The 19,419-nt window shown below is 40.2% G+C and overlaps 1 protein-coding gene across 4 annotated transcripts in view; it reads right to left on the bottom strand.

Annotated features, from left to right (window-relative positions):
- The window catches only part of LOC116991390 (opioid-binding protein/cell adhesion molecule homolog), a 1,877,101-nt gene that overhangs the window by 26,141 nt on the left and 1,831,541 nt on the right, over window positions 1-19,419 (bottom strand). For all 4 annotated transcript variants that reach the window (XM_033049999.1, XM_033050001.1, XM_033050000.1 and 1 more), the window contains exons 6-7: window positions 12,306-12,426; window positions 6,096-6,247 (exon numbers count right to left, since the gene is read on the bottom strand). In XM_033049999.1, the coding sequence (XP_032905890.1) occupies window positions 6,096-6,247; window positions 12,306-12,426 (273 nt within the window). The remainder of the gene's footprint in view (window positions 1-6,095; window positions 6,248-12,305; window positions 12,427-19,419) is intronic.

Below are 19,419 nucleotides of genomic sequence, written 5' to 3' on the forward strand. Positions count from 1 at the left end.
AGCATGGACAATGGTTTGTAGAGCATGTTTCTACACCATATGACTAATTTACCATGTCAGTAAGTTGAAACAAGTGATCTTGGAAGGTGTTAGGTGGAAAGTTCTGTCCTCCTGGGGTGATGAGCAATTAAAAGCAATAGCTTCCGAGCAGTTAGAAGAAGTGTCAGTGAAGCACTTACTGTGCACAGCTTCCTGCTATGACCTCTTCAACAGAAATATTTCTGAAGAGTGATGGACTGATCAAGTTTTAGAATAAAGGTGAACTGAGAACCAGTGACTGTGGCACTGAAGATCAACAAGACAGGAAAACCTTGGGTTTGAAACATGTCAATCCGATTATGAGAAGCAATTTTGTGTATATATTCAGCCAAAAAATTGTATTTTAATTGATAAGCAATATTACTGTTGACAGATAACAAAATTAATTCCAAGCCTACTGAGCTTTGGTTCTTCAAACACCACAGGCACTGAAGCATGATTTTGTTCCTAATGCAGCCAAAGTCTGTAGCATACCTCATCAATTTTCCCACCTGCTCAAAACACGAGGCACTTTCCATCACTCTCACTGCAGCCCACGGTGTTAAACATTAAATTTATATCAAAGATATCCTGAATGTTTGTATTTCAATCCTTGGTCCTCAGGATTCCGCTTGCTATCATTGCGTGCTCCATTTTTTATGCTGAATCGCACGCAGAAATAATTTCAATTTTCCTCTGTAGAATTTAACGGTAGAGCTGGCAGAAGGTTAATTCGTATCTCACTGAGATGCTCAAGCCAATATCACAAGCTGTGCTCTCACCTCAGCACTTCTTGCCAGTCAGAGAATTATTTCAACGGTAATTAATATTTAGACATGGTGATTTGGTGGGTTAATTTAGATCACCTTTAACTTTATATTTAAAAGTTTTATTCAACAAAAAAAAAAACATTGACTCCATGCCTGCTGCCAGTATCTATGGCAGAGTGAATTCCAAGTACTAAGAAACAGGACAGAATTTCGCAACAGAAAACTCAACTGCTGTACAAAATTACTCTGACAAAACCAGTTATCCTGTGATCTGAAAGCCCACTGTGCTAATTACCAAGGTCCAAATTAATTCCTGTGTGAGATAGGATTAAATGGCTGATGTATTTTCCAGCAACTATGACACTCCTAGCAACATGAAATTCCATCCAGCGGATTTTTTCTACTAATCTAATTTGTGTGATTTAAAATGTCGTGGGGTTTTGGAGATTTCCGTGTCAAACATAATGAACTACTGGAGCATTGTATGTCTGTGCGGGACATTGTCTAAAGTAGACATCCACTTAGCTTGGTAACCATTCTTTTGATAATCGCAGTATCACATCTGAACACAATGCACTTTATTCAAATTCTCCTTGTCTACACAGAATCATAATCCTTCCTTATGCCCTCTACAACCCTTCTCTTTCTCTGCAAGTTAAAACTGGCTTGAATTCTATTTTTTCTCTGTTCTGATAAAGTCACTGATCTGAAATGTTAACTCTCTCTCTCCCAAGATGCTTCTTGACACACTAACGCAGAAATATTTTGTTTTTAATTTTTTTTTAATATTAATAGACTGTGATTAAAATCAACTCAATTAGGGCAATGTAATATTTACAAAATCATCAAAAATAACATATGTAAATATTCAAAAGAATAATCATGGAAATATGAAGGGCTGATAATCTAGGGGATCAGTGGTTTATAATACAAGGCAGGAAATGATTAATGAGTGATTAAAATTAACTTTTCTACCAAGGACATAATAATGTCAAAATAATTATTGACCAGGTGGTTTTATTCTCTTGTTTTGTTGTCAATGTTTGACTGTTGGTTTGTATTTGGCCATGAAATACGAACCAAAAAAATGACGTCACTTAAAACGATTGATCTACTGATAATATCCAGTAGATCTGCATCGAGCCATGTCCCCATCCAGTACCTACTACATGTGGCTAACTATAGCACCATACAATCTGTGTGTGGCTTGAGAATGAAAACCACGCCAGGCCACTTACATATAACTTGCTTTTCGCAAAGCAGGGAAAAAATACCAGCAAAGTAGAATTGAATGCTAAGGATTTTCTTTTCATTAACTTTCTTGATCATTTTCATTCTACCTTTCTTTAAATAGCTGTCTTTGTTGGGCATTGCTCCAATCTTACCACAGATTGCCATAGGGACAATTATTTATGTGTCAGCGTTACAGCTGATGTTAGTAGGAAAATCAAGGTTTAGTCTTCAGTCAAAGTGTATGCGCAGGCACTGTTAGGAAGGATTGCTGACTAATGTTCAGAACAGCAAACCTCAAGTTGAATTCTCCTCAAAAGGGTATTACGTTTCCCTGGGAAAAGGATATTAAGTGTGAGTCGTGAGTGCTGAAGGTGAAATCAGTTAACTCACTGCTAATGTAAAATTAATCTGGTTTCTACTTTGATTAAAAGGATTTGGTTATTCATGAGTGAAACTGTCCAGTCACTAATAAGGAGGAAGCAAAGACATATGCATGTGTCACATTGTAACAAGTCCTTTTCACGAACTGTAGTGAATCCTTTCTGGGAACATCACTATCATTAAGCCTCAGATAGCATGATTTATCCCCATTATAACAAAATCTAAGATTTGCTAACATACCTGCAAACCCAACAGTTCTAAATGTGAAGTTACTTCTATGCTAAAAGTCAATAGAGCACTGCTGGTGTAATATAATGAGATCAAAGAATAAACAATATGCTCAGGGAGGTTCTGAATCGACCTTTGCCCACTGCTACTATGCTTATTAATACTTACATAGTCATGGGGGAAATTTAAGCAAAATTAGATAATTACATGAAGATAGATGTTGGTTATAAAGAAACCAGATGCTATGATAATATTCAAGTTGGTGACAAATTGACGATCCATTATTGGTTTTAGAACATGGATGAGTTCAACACAGGAACAGGCCCACAATGTCTATGCTGACCTTGTCGCCATGTTAATCTCTTCTGCCTGCACGTGATCCATAACCCTCTATTTCAAAAGCCCTCTTAAATGCCACTGTTATATCTGCCTTCACCAGCACCAAGCATGTTCCAGGCATCTATTGCTCTCTATGTAAAAAACTTGCCACGCTCATCTCCTTTAATCTTTGCCTCTCTCACCTTAAAGTTAAGCCCTCAAGTCTTTGACATTTCCACTCTGGAAAAGAAAAGACTCTATCTGTCGACCCTATTTGTGCCTCTCATAATTTTATGAACTTCCATCAGGTTTCGCCTCAACATTCAATGCTCCAGAAGAAAACCATCCAAGTTTGTTCAACATCTCCTTATAGTTTGTCTTATCAATGTGCAACACCTTGCATTTATCTGGATTAAACTCCCTCTGCCATTCCTCAGCCCACTAATTGCAACCTGAGAGTGAACAACATAGGAAAAAATCATTGTCTTCAACTTCAATAAGGAAACATAATGGTATGAAAGTGGAGTTGACTAAAGTGAATCGGGGAAAAAAGGCTGAAAGACATCTTTCTTTATCTGACACCCTTTTGTCTCCTTTTCTTCCATCTGCCAATCCCCACTAACCCCCTCCCTTATCTGTACTCACCTATCACTTCCTAGGCTCTCCCCCAACCCACCTCTCATTTCCAACTTTCACCCCTCTACCCCATCAGTCTGAAGAGGGGTCCTGACCCGATGTGCCATCTGTGCATTCCTTCCACAGAATGTGCCTGAACCACCGAGTTTCTCCAGCACATCGTTTGTTTTTTTGGACCTTTAGATCTTAAGACATCATGACTATCTGATCATAATTATAATCTCTGACTTATCAATGAGTGCGGAGTGGGAATGATACATAATTGTTGAGCTAAAATAAACGCTAAGCATTATGAAGCTTATTAAATGAAGGAACAATGCAATTGTAACTGCATCTTATGTTTCTGTCCTTAAGTATTATCTTAATAGATCTGGATTGTCCATTTATTTGCATAATTATTCTATATTGATTAATATACAACATTCTACCCACCAGTGAACCTAAGACAAGTTTATTTGTTCCTTTAACAAACTGAAGCATTTTTGGACTTGCTGGTCAAAAGGTCAATACCCTCAGATTCAGAATGAAACAGGACAGTCCAATGGGGCATGTGTTGGACAATTCGTGCCAGCGGACATGCTGTGAAGTAGATTAACACGTCTAAATTAGCGCAGAACAAAATTATTCCAGCCATCTGTTGTTGACAAACACAGGCTCAATATGCAAAAATAACTTTATAGCCGGCCATGTTCTCAAACTCAACGGTTCATTGAAGCAACAAGTGGAAAACAAACTTTATGAATGAAAACAAATACATTGTTAATTTATTTGTGAAATGATCCAGTGTCATTGTTATGAGGCACATTCTTGGGGATAAGGATCAGAAGATAAATTATGCCTCATGCCTTCTGCTTTTATTGTAGATGTAGGCATGCTACATCTCCACCTGAGGTTATTTGTAAAGTATTATCTGCCATGCCCAGTAGTTAATAAATAGAAGTAATCTGCAGATGAATCAAGAATGAAAATTGGGCTGTTATACAAGTAACTTCAATAGAGGTCAGCGCAGACAAGCACGAATTATGTGAGAAGAAAATAAATTAATATGTTTCAAAGTGGAAATTGCCTTGGGTGCTAATTTGAAAAATTGGATTTTGAAGTCTTAGCCACATAGTTTCGGTTTATGTGGAATTGTAATTGCATCTATAGGAGTCTCCACTTCTGGGTTTTGATTCTGGAGAATCACGTATCACAGAATATTGCCATTTCAGCCTTTAAAGAACAACTTATTTAAGATACTGACTTTTAAATTAGTATAAGGTAATTAGTTTTCTAGTTCTTCAACTGGGTCAAGTTATTTATTGTTCTGTTTAGAATTAATGAAGAGTTCATGTTTGATGGACCAAATTAGCATTCCCATTTAAAACAATTTTGCCCATGGAGACATGTTTTCAAGAGGCTAATTTTCTGGTTTGGGGATGGAGAGGTTGGAACATTAAAAATCATTCTAATCATCTCCTCGATGGATATTAAACTGAATCATAATCTAAGGACACTGAAGTTTTCTTGCAGTCAAGCTGGCTTGCATATGATTAATGTTCCCAATTGCAAATCAGTAAATTGCTTTGACAGCTTTCCAGATCTAATGACCTAGTTGTAAAATGCCTGTGTGGAATTGATTAAAAAGATCACAACATTTAAAAAAAAAGTGAATCAATTATAAAGAACAGCAAGAGGAAAGAAATGTATACAAACCCAATTCTGTATCACGTTTTATATAAAGTCCCCCAAAAAATTATTCACATCAACAGAAATGGTTTCTATCATAATTAAACAGTTAAAAAAAACATGATGCTGAACAAAAAATCCTGATGGATGCATTTACTTATCATTTCAAGACCATTTTCCATTTAATTGAGATCATATTCTGACACCGTTTTCAGACAAAATAATGACTAAATCAATCAAGAGCAATACGTTTATATAAAATATTCTTATACCATGGGAGAATAAAAAAAATGTCACAATGGATTTCAATTCGTAAAACAAATTATCCTATAATGTAAAATATAATGTAGTTCTGTTAAGCACACTATGTTTAAATCTTAGCTTCTTCACCTCTACAGGCACAGTTATAAGGCTTCAAAATGTAACGTTCATGGATAATGTATTCTTGTTAAAATGGAATCTATAATTTATGAAGTTATCCAACCCAAAACTAATGTGTTCAAGAATTAACGTGTTCATTCCAATGAAAAATCAGGTCATGAAATATATTCAGGAATGTTCCCATAGGTATCAAATCTATTTTGTTGAAAAGTTATTACAAGTCCAGCCAGAACATTGGAAGTGAAATAATGTAGATGAATGGTCTCTCAGTTCCATATATGTACGTTGGAGGGGGGGAATTGGAGATGGTCGGTAATTGGGTTAAATTAGTAACGTTAGTGACCATCTCCAAATGGACTTTAGTGTGCAGCTCTAGTGTGGTGTAAACCTTTGTTCCTTGCAAAAATTAGTAGAAAAGGTTAAATATCTAAGTGATTACCAATTCCTACTTCAGGTACCTACCAAAGAGAAGAACACTTGTATTTGAGGCGCCAAGTGTGTTCATTGCCACACAGGTATAGTTTCCATAATCCTCTTCCGAAACATTAAAGAATGTAAGCACAGATGTATCTCCATTTTTCTTAATTTGCACACCATTTAATCCAGTAGAAAGCCTGTAAAGTACAGAAACCTTTTAGCTGTAATATAACTAATGTATAATTTCTGTAACATTGCTGATAAGTTTCTAATACCTCCCCATTAATTCAACCAGGTGATGCTGAATTGGAATACATGATCCAAAACATACCATCCACAACTCTGATTCGGTGTTGAGGGCATTTATAGTCCTTGTATTAGAAAGCCATCATGTAACTTTTTCTCCTATCTTCAGTCAAGCAATTAATTTCAATTGCCAAAGCTTCAGGTGCGTGTCCCTCTGAAACAGCACAGGCGTTTGTTGCAAAAAGATCAATAATTCAGCTTCTAAATTCTCAGATGTGCATCAGCACACAAATGTGATCACCAGTAAGGTAAATCATGTAACAAGTTGTATTGTCACGCACTCTAATGAAGCATAAATAAATTTCCTGAAGCGGTTTTGAGGAACATGTGCATTTTTTAAGGGCATTATTTTTTGTTGGAATTTATTTCTTCAGGTGGGAAGGCAAATTACCACAAGGAGAACCAACAAAATATAACAAGATCTTTCTACCTCTTGGAATTTATGCAGAACTGACAGACCATAGAAGGCAGAACATGGAAAAGTACTGCACAGGATCATGTCCTGAGGCCCACAATGATGCACCAAATATGATGCCAAGATAATCTCCTCTGTCTGCATGTGATCTATGTACCTCCATATCTGTGTGCTTATCAAGAAGCCTCTTAAACGCCCCTATCATATCTGCTTTCACCACCACTGCCGACACTTATCACGATCTGTTTAAAAATCTTGCCCCACACATCTCCTTTAAAATGTATTCCTCTCATGTTAAAACTATGCCCTTGACCCTTTGACATTTACACCGCGGGAAAATGGTTCTGACAGTCTACCCTTGTCTATGCCTCTCATCATTTTATATGCTTGCATCGTGTCCCTCATCCTCTTAGGCTCCAGAGAAAACTACCCAAGGTTGTCCAACCTCTCACTTATACAGTAGCTAATACTATCTAATCCAAGCAGCATTCTGGAAAACCTCTTATGCATCGTCTCCTAATCATCCACGATTTTCCTGTCATACGATGACCAGACTGCACATAATACTCTAAATAACCAAAGTTCTATGAAGTCCTAAAAACCCTATGTGACTACCTGACACAGATATTCACTACCTTGACCGATGAAGGCAAGCATACCATACGCCTTCTAGAATGCACCTTTCACCTAGAATGACACTGGTGAAGATTATTCATTATAAAGCACTGCTTACTTTAAAGCATTAAATCCCACAATAAATTTCCCAAACCATGGTCGACTAAGATTTATAACATTTCTGAGTTCAGCAGAGACTCCCAGCTTTTGAGGATTATTTCACAAACTCCCCTCCCTCAAAATTTTGGTGTAACTCATAAAAATTATAAATATTTCTTCACGTAATGACTTCCTACAGGGATATTGCTCCTGAAATATTCCTACTTGGGTGTGGCGGGGCATACAATTCCCATTCCTGTAACTTGAAAATTGCAAAATTACTCCAGACCATAACAATTGGTTTTGCTGAACTGTCTAAATGCATTTTTACTTCAGACCAAATATAGCAGTCAACATTCAAAATCCTGATCATTTGAACACGGTTCAGGCATAAAAAGAATTTAACAAAGTCTATCAAGCAGTTTGCATAACCGTAGAGGAATGCTCCTTGTGTCTGTACTTTCCCAATGATCTTTGGAAATTTTATTGCAGTTGAAACAATGAAAATACGTGTGTGCAGGTAGCATGTGATGCAATACTACTGTTTGGTGTGAAGATACAATCCCGCAGGATGAAGTAAGCACATTACCGGCACTAATCCATCCTCAGTCATTAACCTGGGAGGTTTGGCAATTTTACAATTTAGCAATCTGTGAGATTTCTTGGCAGATGAAAACACATATCTGCTTCATATGCTTCTTGGAAAGCTGTAATAAATAGTCATTTGTACTAATTTTATTGAGGACGTCTTGTTTGGCTGAAAACTATTTACTGCAGTAATGTTATTAACAAGATATCTATCTGAACAATTAATTAATTCATGAACTATGACACTATGTCAAGATTATTTTAGGTTGTGGTTCACAGATAATCCTTTGGAAATTTGTCTGCTCATTACTTTAGTTTAGTTTAGAGGATAGTATTCGGCTGAAGGCAAGGGCATATAAGGTAGCCAGAGATAGTGGGAGGGTAGAGGATTGGGAAGCATTTAAAGGTCAGCAAAAAATAACTAAGAGATTAATTAAGACGGGGAAAATAGACTATGAAAGGAATTTAGCGAACAACATAAAAACTAATAGTAAGAGTTTTTATAGCTATATAAAAAGAAAAAGGGTGGCTAAGGTGAACGTTGGTCCATTGGAGGGTGAGACTGGAGAGTTGTTGGTGGGGAACATGGAAATGGCAAAGGCATTAAACGAGTATTTTGTATCAGTCTTCACCATAGAAGACACAAAAAATATTCCAACGCTGGATAAACAGGGGGCGGTAGGAATGGAGGAGCTAAATACTATTAAGATCACCAAGGAGGTGGTATTAGGGAAATTAATGAGACTGAAGGAGGATAAATCCCCTGGGCCTGATGGATTACATCCAAGGGTCTTGAGGGAGATAGCGGTGGGGATTGTGGATGCATTGGTGATAATTTTCCAAAACTCCCTGGAGGCAGGAACGGTCCCAGTGGATTGGAAAATGGCCAATGTAACACCTATATTTAAAAAAGGAAGTAAACAGAAGGCGGGTAACTATAGACCGGTTAGTCTAACATCGGTGGTGGGTAAAATGTTAGAGACAATTATTAAAGAAACACTAACGGGGCACTTGGATAAACATGACTTCATCGGACAGAACCAGCATGGTTTTGTGAAGGGGAAGTCCTGTTTAACGAATCTGCTCGAATTCTTTGAGGAAGTAACAACCCGGGTGGATAAAGGGGAACCGGTGGATGTGGTATACTTGGACTTCCAAAAGGCTTTTGACAAGGTGCCACATAAGAGACTATTGCTAAAAATAAAAAATTATGGGATTGGGGGTAATATATTAGCATGGGTAGAGGATTGGCTAACAAATAGGAAGCAGAGAGTGGGGATAAATGGTTCATACTCGGGATGGCAACCGGTAACTAGCGGGGTTCCGCAAGGGTCGGTGCTGGGACCCCAGTTGTTCACAATTTATATAAATGATTTGGAGGAGGGAACCAAGTGTAATATATCAAAATTTGCGGACGATACAAAAATGGGAGGAAAAGTAGGGGATGAGGAGGATAGGAAGAGTCTGCAAAAGGATATAGATAAGCTAGGTGAGTGGGCAACAACTTGGCAGATGAAATTTAATACTAATAAATGTGAAGTCATTCACTTTGGGAAAAAAAATGATAGGGCAAGTTATTTTCTAAATGAGGAGGAGCTGCGTTGTAATGCAACGCAAAGGGATCTAGGGGTATTAGTACATGAATCACTAAAAGTTAGTATGCAGGTGCAGCAAGCAATCAGGAAGGCCAATGGAGTTTTGGCCTTTATTGCTAGGGGGATTGAGTATAAAAACACGGAGGTCTTGCTGCAGCTGTACACAGTATTAGTGAGACCACATTTGGAATACTGTGTACAGTTCTGGGGTCCATACTTAAGAAAGGATGTACTAGCCCTGGAGGCAGTGCAGCGAAGGTTTACAAGATTAATTCCTGCAATGAGGGGATTGACATATGAGGAAAGGTTAAGTAGGCTGGAACTCTACTCTTTGGAGTTTAGAAGAATGAGAGGCGATCTCATTGAAACATATAAGATCGTGAGGGGCCTTGATCGGGTGGATGCACCGAGGATGTTCCCAATGATCGGGGAAACTAGAACTAGGGGACATAGTTGCAGAATAAGGGGGGGCTCTTTTAAAACTGAGATGAGGAAGAACTTCTTCACCCAGAGGGTGGTTAATTTATGGAATTCACTGCCCCAGGGAGCAGTGGAAGCAGAAACGTTAAATATATTTAAGACTAAAATAGATGGTTTTTTAGCTGCCAAGGGGATAAGGGGCTACGGGGAGAGGGCAGGGATATGGACCTAGGTATGGTTAGTATAGTAAGACCTGAGTGATCTCCTGGACAAGTGTCGATCGCCTGGATTGGGGTCGGAGAGGAATTTCCCGGATTTTTTCCCCGAATTGGACCTGGGTTTTTATCCGGTTTTTTGCCTCCCCCAGGAGATCACGAGGTTCTTGGGGTGGAGAGGGGTGATAGCGGTATAAAGGGGAGGGTAGTGTCTTGTGTTCTGTGTCTTGTGTCTACTGTTTGTGGGTAAGTGTGTCTGTTTAGTGTTCAGCCATGAGCGAATGGCGGTGCGGGCTCGACGGACCTGGTGGTCTACTCTCGCACCTACTTTCTATGTTTCTATGTTTCCATACAGCCCAGAAACAGGCCCTTCGGGTCCGCGCCGAACAGCGACGGCCACACATGAACACCATCCAACACATACTAAGGACACTTTTTGCATTTACAAGCCAATTTACCCATATACCTGTACGTCTTTGGAGTGTGGGAGGAAACCGAAGATCTCGGAGAAAACCCATGCAGGTCACGGTGGAGAACGTACAAACTCCGTACAGACAGCACCCGTAGTTGGGATCGAACCCGGGTTTCCGGCGCTGCACACGCTGTAAGGCAGCAACTCTACCGCTGTGCCACCGTACCACTTTATTACATGAGGAGGAATTTCTTTAGCCAGAGGGAGGTGAATCTTTATTGCCACAGATAGCAGGGAGGCAGAGTCACTGGGTATTTTTAAAAGCGGACGTTGATAAGTTCGTGATTAGTAAGGGCATCAAGCGTTAGGGGAGAAGGCAGGAGAATGGGCTTGAGGGGGAAAAAGTAGATCAGCCATGATCGAATGGTGGAGCAGACTTGATGGGCCAAACGGCCTAATTCTGCTCCTGTGCTTTATGGCCTTATATGAATATATGTTCCGCAATTACAGGTGAACAACACTCTTCTGCGATTAGTGGAATTTCACACATTTGTATATGAGCCCTATTGGTCTAATCTGTTGACATTTTACAGAATGGTTCAGTGGTGAATTGAGGGGTGACCTACAAGCGTGGCTGGAATCAACCACAGCTCAAGTCAATGAATTCAAGAGAAAATACAAAGATGGGAATATTAAAGAGCAGCAATAAAACAATAAGGTGTGTTGTTCGAGTTTTCTGTCACAAATGGGTGAATTATTGCCATTAAAACAGAAATGTTTTGAAACATTCAATAGGGAGAATATGTGCAAAGGCAAACAGCATTAACGGTTCTCAACTTCAGAGGTTTGTGGCATTGGAAACATTAAATGTATTCAAGGCTTAGATAGAGTTTTAGACTTGAGGCTTATGGAGATCAGGTTGGAAAATGACAAAGGTGAAAAATCAGAACAATAGTGATCATCCTTAATGCTAGGAGTCTCTGGTCTATAACAGTTGCTGTTTCTTATTATCTGTAATATTAACCAGCCTGAAAATTCTGCATTCAAAGAACACTTCTTAAACAACAAGATAGAGTCAAATGATGAACACATTTCTTATGGGATTTGTTTACATTTGCTCAGCCGGATTCACTTCACTGGCCCAAATCTACACATACATACATGGCAGGAACTGAATTTAATTGCTTTCCAACAGAATATGGTTCATTTATTAGCATTTATGAGATGTAAAGTTCATTTGAATGCACCAACAAATCACCTGCATGTGATAGACACAAAACAAGCTGGAGTAACTCAGCAGGTCATACAGCATCTCTGGAGAAAAGGAAAAGGTGATGTTTCAGGTCAAGGCCCTTCTTCTGAACGGTCTGACGAAGGCTCTTGACCCGAAACGTCACCTATTCCTTCTCTCCAGAGATGCTGCCCATCCCACTGAGATACTCCAGCTCTTTGTGTCTATCTTCGGTTTAAACCAGCATCTGCTGTACCTCCCTACGCACTGCATGTGATGATGCTTTTACAGAAGGAAATGCTAATCCTCATGATATTTTGCAACAAACATGGTGAAAGTGTTGCAATGACAGAAAATACCTTCGGTCTTCTTTGTACCATTCATAGTCTGCTGATGGAACAGCATACGCTTCGCACTGGAGGATTCCCTTCTGCCCTACAGCTGCCCCAACATTCCGTGTTTCAAGGATCAACGGTGGATCTGTAAAGACAAGTAATGCATTCACTCAACGTTGTTCTATAATTGATCAGCAATGACAGAGGTAAACAGAGAGTTGGCTCAGTGAATGTTGAGTCATTCCTTCTCTCCAGAGATGCTGCCTGTCCCGCTGAGTTACTCCAGCTTTTTGTGTCTATCTTCGGTTTAAACCAGCATCTGCAGTTCCTACTTGCGCAGAAAGAGAGAGACTGGTCTGCAGATGCTGTAGATGCAGTCCTCAAAAAAGCATTGTCAACACTCAACAGACACTAACAATAATAGTCTGAAGAAGGGTTCTGACCCGAAGCGTCACCCATGCATTTTCTCCACAGATGCTGCCTGGCACGCTGAATTACTCCTGCACTTTGTGTCTATCTTTAGACAACAACAGAATTTGGTTACAAGTGAAATACAAGCAGAAATTATGTGTTGTAGGCAGAATAGACAAGTTATGATTGTTGAGACCCAGGCAGAATCCTTCAGCCCATTGACTAACAGAATGATCTCAGGGTGTGAGTCTACAGTTTCTTGAGATGTAAGTAGATATAGTAGTAACTAGTAAAGAAGATGTACTGCATAGACACAAAATGTTGGAGTAACTCAGCAGGACAGGCAGCATCTGTGGAGAGGAATGGGTGACTTTACGGGTCAAGCCCCTTCTTCAGACTGATTACTCCAGCATTTTGTGTCTATCTTCAATTTAAAACAGCATCTGCAGTTCTTTCCTACACAGATGTACAGCATACTTGGCTTGACCGGTGAGGTTGCTGAGTATAAACGTCAGAAAATCTGGTTGCACCTGTATTAAAAAAACATTGTTTAGGCTACATTGAGTGCAGTTCTGGTCACCCCATAACAATGATGTTGAGGCTTTCGAGAGGATGCAGAAGATGTTCACCAGGATGTTGCCTGGATAAGAGAGTTTCAGGTATAAAGATCGTTTGAACAAACCTGGATAGTTTTCTCTAGAGTGTGAGATGCTGAGGGGGACATGAGTGAAGTATATAAAGTTATGAGAGGTAGAGAGTGGGTAGACTTTTTCCCAGTGTGGAAATATCAAATGCTTGAGGGCATGGCTTGAAGATGAGAGGGAGAGAGTTAAAAGGAGATTGACGAGGCAAGTTTTCACATCTCTTTTCACAGATGCTAGCTGACCTGCTGACTGTTTTTTAACAGCTTGTGCCTTTATTTTAGATTTCCAATGTCAGCAGTTTTGAGCATCATTTTTTCTGCATAACAAACTTACTTCTGATATAATCAGAAGCAAAAACACAAAATCACTCTCACTTAACTTCTCCTGAGTCTGCACAGACTTTGTTCTTAGATGCCATTTTGTTGTCATCCTGACTGGTTCTCCTTGAAAGAGGCCAGTCAACTCAATGAGTTTATGATGGCTCTTCATACAGCAAACCTCTCAGCCCCATTCCCTCACACTTTCCCCACAGCCCTGCAAATTATTCCCTCTTACTTATCTCTCTTCATTTCCCTTTTGACCTCTTCCCATTATTCTTCCAGATCATGGGTGCTGGATCATAACTGTATAAAATGTTTTCCTTCACATCCCTGTATCTATTGCATAATACTTTGTGTCCTGGTCTTCAAACCTTCAATAAATGAGAAAAGTTTTTCTTTATTTACACCATGTAATATTGTTATGAATCCATCTCAGTTACGTATCCATCTCTGCTAAATCACTTCACAACTTTATTTGCACCAAGATCATCCCAGCTTCTCCTACAGCTGAAATCCTTCATCCCTCTTTTTCCCTCCCTGGCATCTTCATAACTTTCCAAAAATGGGGTGAACAGAATTGGGTGCTTTACTGCGTTAGTCTGCTTAGGGCAGCACAGTGGTGCAGCGGTAGAGTTGCTGCCTTACAGCTCCAGAGACCTGGCTTTGATCCTGACTCTAGGTGCTGTCTGTATGGAGTTTGTACATTCTCCCTGTGACTGCATGGGGTTTCTCCGGGTGCTCTTGTTTCCTCCCACACACCAAAGATGTACAGGTTTGTAGGTTAATAATGTATTCAAGGGAGAGTTGGATATAGCTTTTAGGGTTAACGGAATCAAGGGATACAGTATGGGGAGAAAGCAGGAACAGGGCACTGATTTTAGATGATCAGCCATGATCATATTGAATGGCTGTGCTGGCACAAAGGGCCGAATGGCCTACTCCTGCACCTATTTTCTATGTTGCTATGTTAATTGACTTTGGTAAATTGTAAGTTGTCCCTCCTGTGTAGGATAGTGCTGGTGTACAGGTGATAGCTGGTTGGCACTGACTCGGTGGGCCAAAGGGTCTGTTTCTGCACTGTATCTCTAGTCTAAAAGCTGTAGAACATTAATTGAAGCAGAGAAGTCGTTATCACTAGGAAGTTGTATACTTTACTAAGTGCTCTCTCAGCATGTTCTGCCACTTTCAAAGACTTCTGCAGAAATATACTCAGAGTCTTCTGTTCCAGGGCACCCTTTAGACCCAAGCCAGTTAGCCCGTGTTCTTACAGTTTATGCCAACGTGCGTCACTTCACTTTGCTCTGTGTTAAATTACAACTGTCATGTCATTCATTCAGCCAGAAGCAATATCATAACATTCACGATATCAATAATTGTTTTTTGCATCAGTAACGTCATGGCAGTCTGTCAAGGCTGTGGATCTCAAGCTGCAAAAAGTTAGAATTATGTAGTGTGCGTAAAGATAAAATGTGTTTCATGTTCGCCATGTTTTCCAGTCGGAAAGTCAAAGGCAATAGAAGATGGATAGTCTAAGGCTACGGTCTCCAAAACTTAGAGAACTAAGTAAAAGGACATGAGGCGTCATAGTTGTTTCTCAAACGCTGCTGGTACCAATTTATGAATGTCTGAAATCAGCTTTCCTGCAATGATACAGGGTATTTTTAAGTTTACAGTAAGTGGTAAAAGATACAGCCATTGGCAGACCAAATTCTGCTTTGTATATTTGGCTTCACCTTTAATGAAGGGAACAGGTCTGTCCAAGGCTGCAAGAAATTGCAGAGAATTGTGGATGTAATCCAGACTATCACACAGACTGGACTCACCACTATTGACTCCATCTACACTTCATGCTGCCTCAAAATGGAGCCAACCTAATCTTGGACCTTTTCTCTACCGGACATTCCCTTTTCTGCACCTTCTCGTGGAGAGTTTTAAAAATGCACAACACCAGACTTAGGAACAGATTATTCCCCTCTGTTATCAGGCTTCTGAACCGTCCTTCCATAAACTATGATACAGTCCCGATTTTCCAACCAACCTCATTGTGGATTTTTTTTCAGGAATACTTAAGCCAGAATTCTTGGAAACTATATTCTGCAATCTCGTATTTTTTCCTGTTGTACTTGTGTTTGGCTTGATTATATTCATGCATTGTATTATCTGATTGAATGGATAGCATGCAAACAAAAGCTTTTCACTTTATCACAGTAAATGTGACAATAATAAATGTAACCATAATTATAAAACTATCACAATATGATGATTCAATGATTTTTTAACAAATTCCTTGAAAATGTTTTAACCTGTTTTATAAAGAACTTGCTTATAAGGAACAGGCACAATACCAGCGCTGGTGATTGATGTCATGTGCCGATTGCAATGGTGGTTCTTTGATGATTTTAGTTGCAGTTAAGATGTCAGAACCCTCTGAACTTCCATACAAGTGCACCACAGCGTGAATTACAGATCACATGAAGTTGTTCCATTACCTATTGCCATATGGTGATAATTATTCCATAATGTATTGCCATATATCTGTGACTCCCTCTCCCCGGACTCTCAATCGGAAGAAGGGTCTCGACCTGAAATGTCATCCATTCCTTCTCTCCAGAGATGCTGCCTGTCCCACTGAGTTACTCCAGCCTTTTGTGTCCATCTTCTATTGAGGTGAAAACTAGATATTATTTTGTCCAGCTCCTCAGCTTTACCCACTCCATGACTAACACATATAACGTGGTCACATTCATTTAAATAGGTGAATTCATAGTCACAAAGGGTTCTGCAGGACTTTATCACCGCAGAGCTTGCGATCCTTTAGCCGGAGATCGAAGCTCCAACCGCATGGCCTGTGGAGTTTAACGTTGTGAAGCCCGCGGCCTCTGGTAAGAAGAGGCTGACTCGGGAGCTCTATGCCGTGGGGAGAGTTTCAACCGCTCCGACGCAGGAGTTTCAATCTGGAGGCTTCGACTGCCGGCTGAGGGGGCTTTGATCTCCCCGACTGTGGATGGTTTGACTGCCCCGACCGCGGGAGAACAAAGAGGAAGAAGATTGAACTTTATTGCCTTCCATCACAGTGAGGAATGTGGAATCCACTGTGATGGATGTTTATGTTAACTTTTATGTGGTTGTGTATCTTGTTGCTTTTCACAGTATGGCTGTATGGTAACTCAGATTTCACTGTACCTTAATTGGTACATGTGACAATAAACTGACCTTGAAACCTTGAAATCTTAAAATATTGCCTGGACTGGTGAAGCCCGTGCATGTGCATCCGACACTGATGGACACAAATGCTGGAGTAACTCAACAGGTCAGGTAGCATCTCTGGAGAACATGGATAGGGGACTATTTGGGTCGGGACCCTTCCACAGACTGACTCAAAACTTCACCTATTCACATTCTCAAGGGGTGTGTAAGAAGGAACTGCTGAAGATACTGAAGAGGGACACAAAATGTTGGAGTAACTCAGCAGGTCAGGCAGCATCTCAGGAGAAAAGGAATAGGTGATGTTTGGGGTCGAGACCTACATCAGACTGAGAGTTAAAGAGGGGGAAACTAGAGGTAGGGGAAAGCACAGAACAAAGCAGAGCCTACATTGATGACACAGGACAGGTGGAGCCCACAATGGTCCATTGTTGGATGGGGACAAGGTGATAAAGAAGGAATCCAAACAGTGGGAATACAAACAAGAGATGCTGCCTGACCTGTTGAGTTACTCCAGCACTTTGTATCCTTTTTTGTAAACCAGCATCTGCAATTTCTTGTTTCTGTATTTGATACTACATGGCTAGCATTGATCCCATTGGAAATTAGCAGTTAAGGAGTAGAATTAAGCAATTAGGCCCGTTGAGCCTATTCCACCATTCAATCATGGCTGATCTCTGCCTCCTAATCCCATTTTCTTGCCTTCTCCCCATAACCCTTGACACCCGTTCTAATCAAGAATTTGTCTATCTCTGCCTTAAAAATATCCACTGACTTGGCCTCCACAGCGCTCTGTGGTAATGAGTTCCACAGATTAACTATCCCCTGACTAAAGAGGTTCCTCCTCACCTCCTTTCTAAAAGAGTGCCCTTTAATTCTGAGGCTATGACCTCCGGTCCTAGACTCTTCCACCCATGGTCCGAGACTCTCCCACCAATCCTTGCCACATTCACTCTATCTATGCCTTTCATTATTCATCTAAAAATTCAGATTTGTTTTTTTTTTAATTGTCATATACACTAAGGTACAATGAAATTCTGGTTTCACATGAAGCTCTGAGAGTAACGAGTTTACATGGTAATGATAAATGTAACAATAAATACAATGAAGTGCACAAAACAGCAGGTGGTGGAAAGATTGCAGTGCAATCTGAAGTAGTTTATAAAGAAATTGCAATAACTGAATAAACAAATGATGTAATTTTAAGACTCAGAGTATGTGGCAGAGAAGTCCCTGACAAAGAGCAATCCAACCAAAACCTCAACGGTGGAACAGGCGGAGGACGATGGCTGACCTAAGTGGAGCGTCACAACGGTTGGGAAGGCGGATGAAGGCTGCAGCAGTAAAGGGTCTCCGGTCGTCTTGGACTCCATGCCACTGGATCCTGACCCAGATCTGTCAAGGACCGTAGGGTGGCTGTCTGTGCACCAGTCTTCCTATGCTAAACAAAGTCACGCACATGATCAGCCACGACCGCAGGGGGCTTTAGGTAATACCTGTTCACACAGCTCTGATTATCTTTTAATCTACGGTAGACAAAAAGCTGGAGAAACTCAGCGGGTGAGGCAGCATCAAAGAATGGGTGATGTTTTGGGTCAGAGACCCATCTTCAGACTGATGTGGGAGTGGGGGACGGGAAGAAGAAAGGAAGAGGCGGAGACAGTAGGCTGTGGGAGAGCTGGGAAGGGGAGGGGAAGGAGGGAGAAAGCAAGGACTACCTGAAAAATTGGAGGTCAATGTTCATACCGCTGGGGTGTATCTTTTTAATCTACGATCTGCTTGTGGCTTTACTCAATTAATTTCAATTAAAATGATCTCACACTAAAAAACAAAGGGATCGCTAATGAAGTGGTCCCTTGAAAAATGTTTTATTCTTAAAATAAAAAGAGTTGTTTTGAAGTTTGAATGCATGGATTTATATTGTACTTAATGGGTAGAGATTAGTGTTCAGATTTTATATTAAAACCCAACCCAATCATGACCAATTCAGCACAAGCCTAGGACTTAACCCGATTTAACTATTGCATTAAATAAACACCATATAGTAAGCTCATGGTTAGAAGGAGTGATAGGTTTTGGCCCAAAATCGTGTATATTCTTTTGTGATATGTTACCACCTGGTGCTTAAATATTACAGAGTAGATGGGCACCATTTGACCCATGGAATTTTAGCATGTCTCTGACAACTCATACCAATTTATTCAGATGCACTGTAGAAAGTATCCTTTCAGGATGCATCACAGCTTAGTTTGACTACAAGGCGCAAAAAATTGCAGAGAGTTGTGGACGTAGCCCAGTTCATCATGCAGACCCTTGGTACCAATATTAACCCCATCTACACTTCACACTGCCATGAGAATGCAGTCAACATAATCACAAACCTTTTCACACTGGTCATTCCCTCCTCTCCCCCCTCCCATCAGGCAGAAGATGCAAAAGCTTGATAATGCCAGATTCAGGAACAGCTTCTTCCCCGACTGAATTCTCCTCCCATAAGCTGGGGAGTACGACCCATCTTCTGACCGTTGCAATTTTCTTTGTAATTGTAATTCTATATCG

This window comes from Amblyraja radiata, chromosome 33 (genome assembly GCF_010909765.2).
Source record: "Amblyraja radiata isolate CabotCenter1 chromosome 33, sAmbRad1.1.pri, whole genome shotgun sequence".
Taxonomy (NCBI): Eukaryota; Metazoa; Chordata; class Chondrichthyes; order Rajiformes; family Rajidae; genus Amblyraja; species Amblyraja radiata.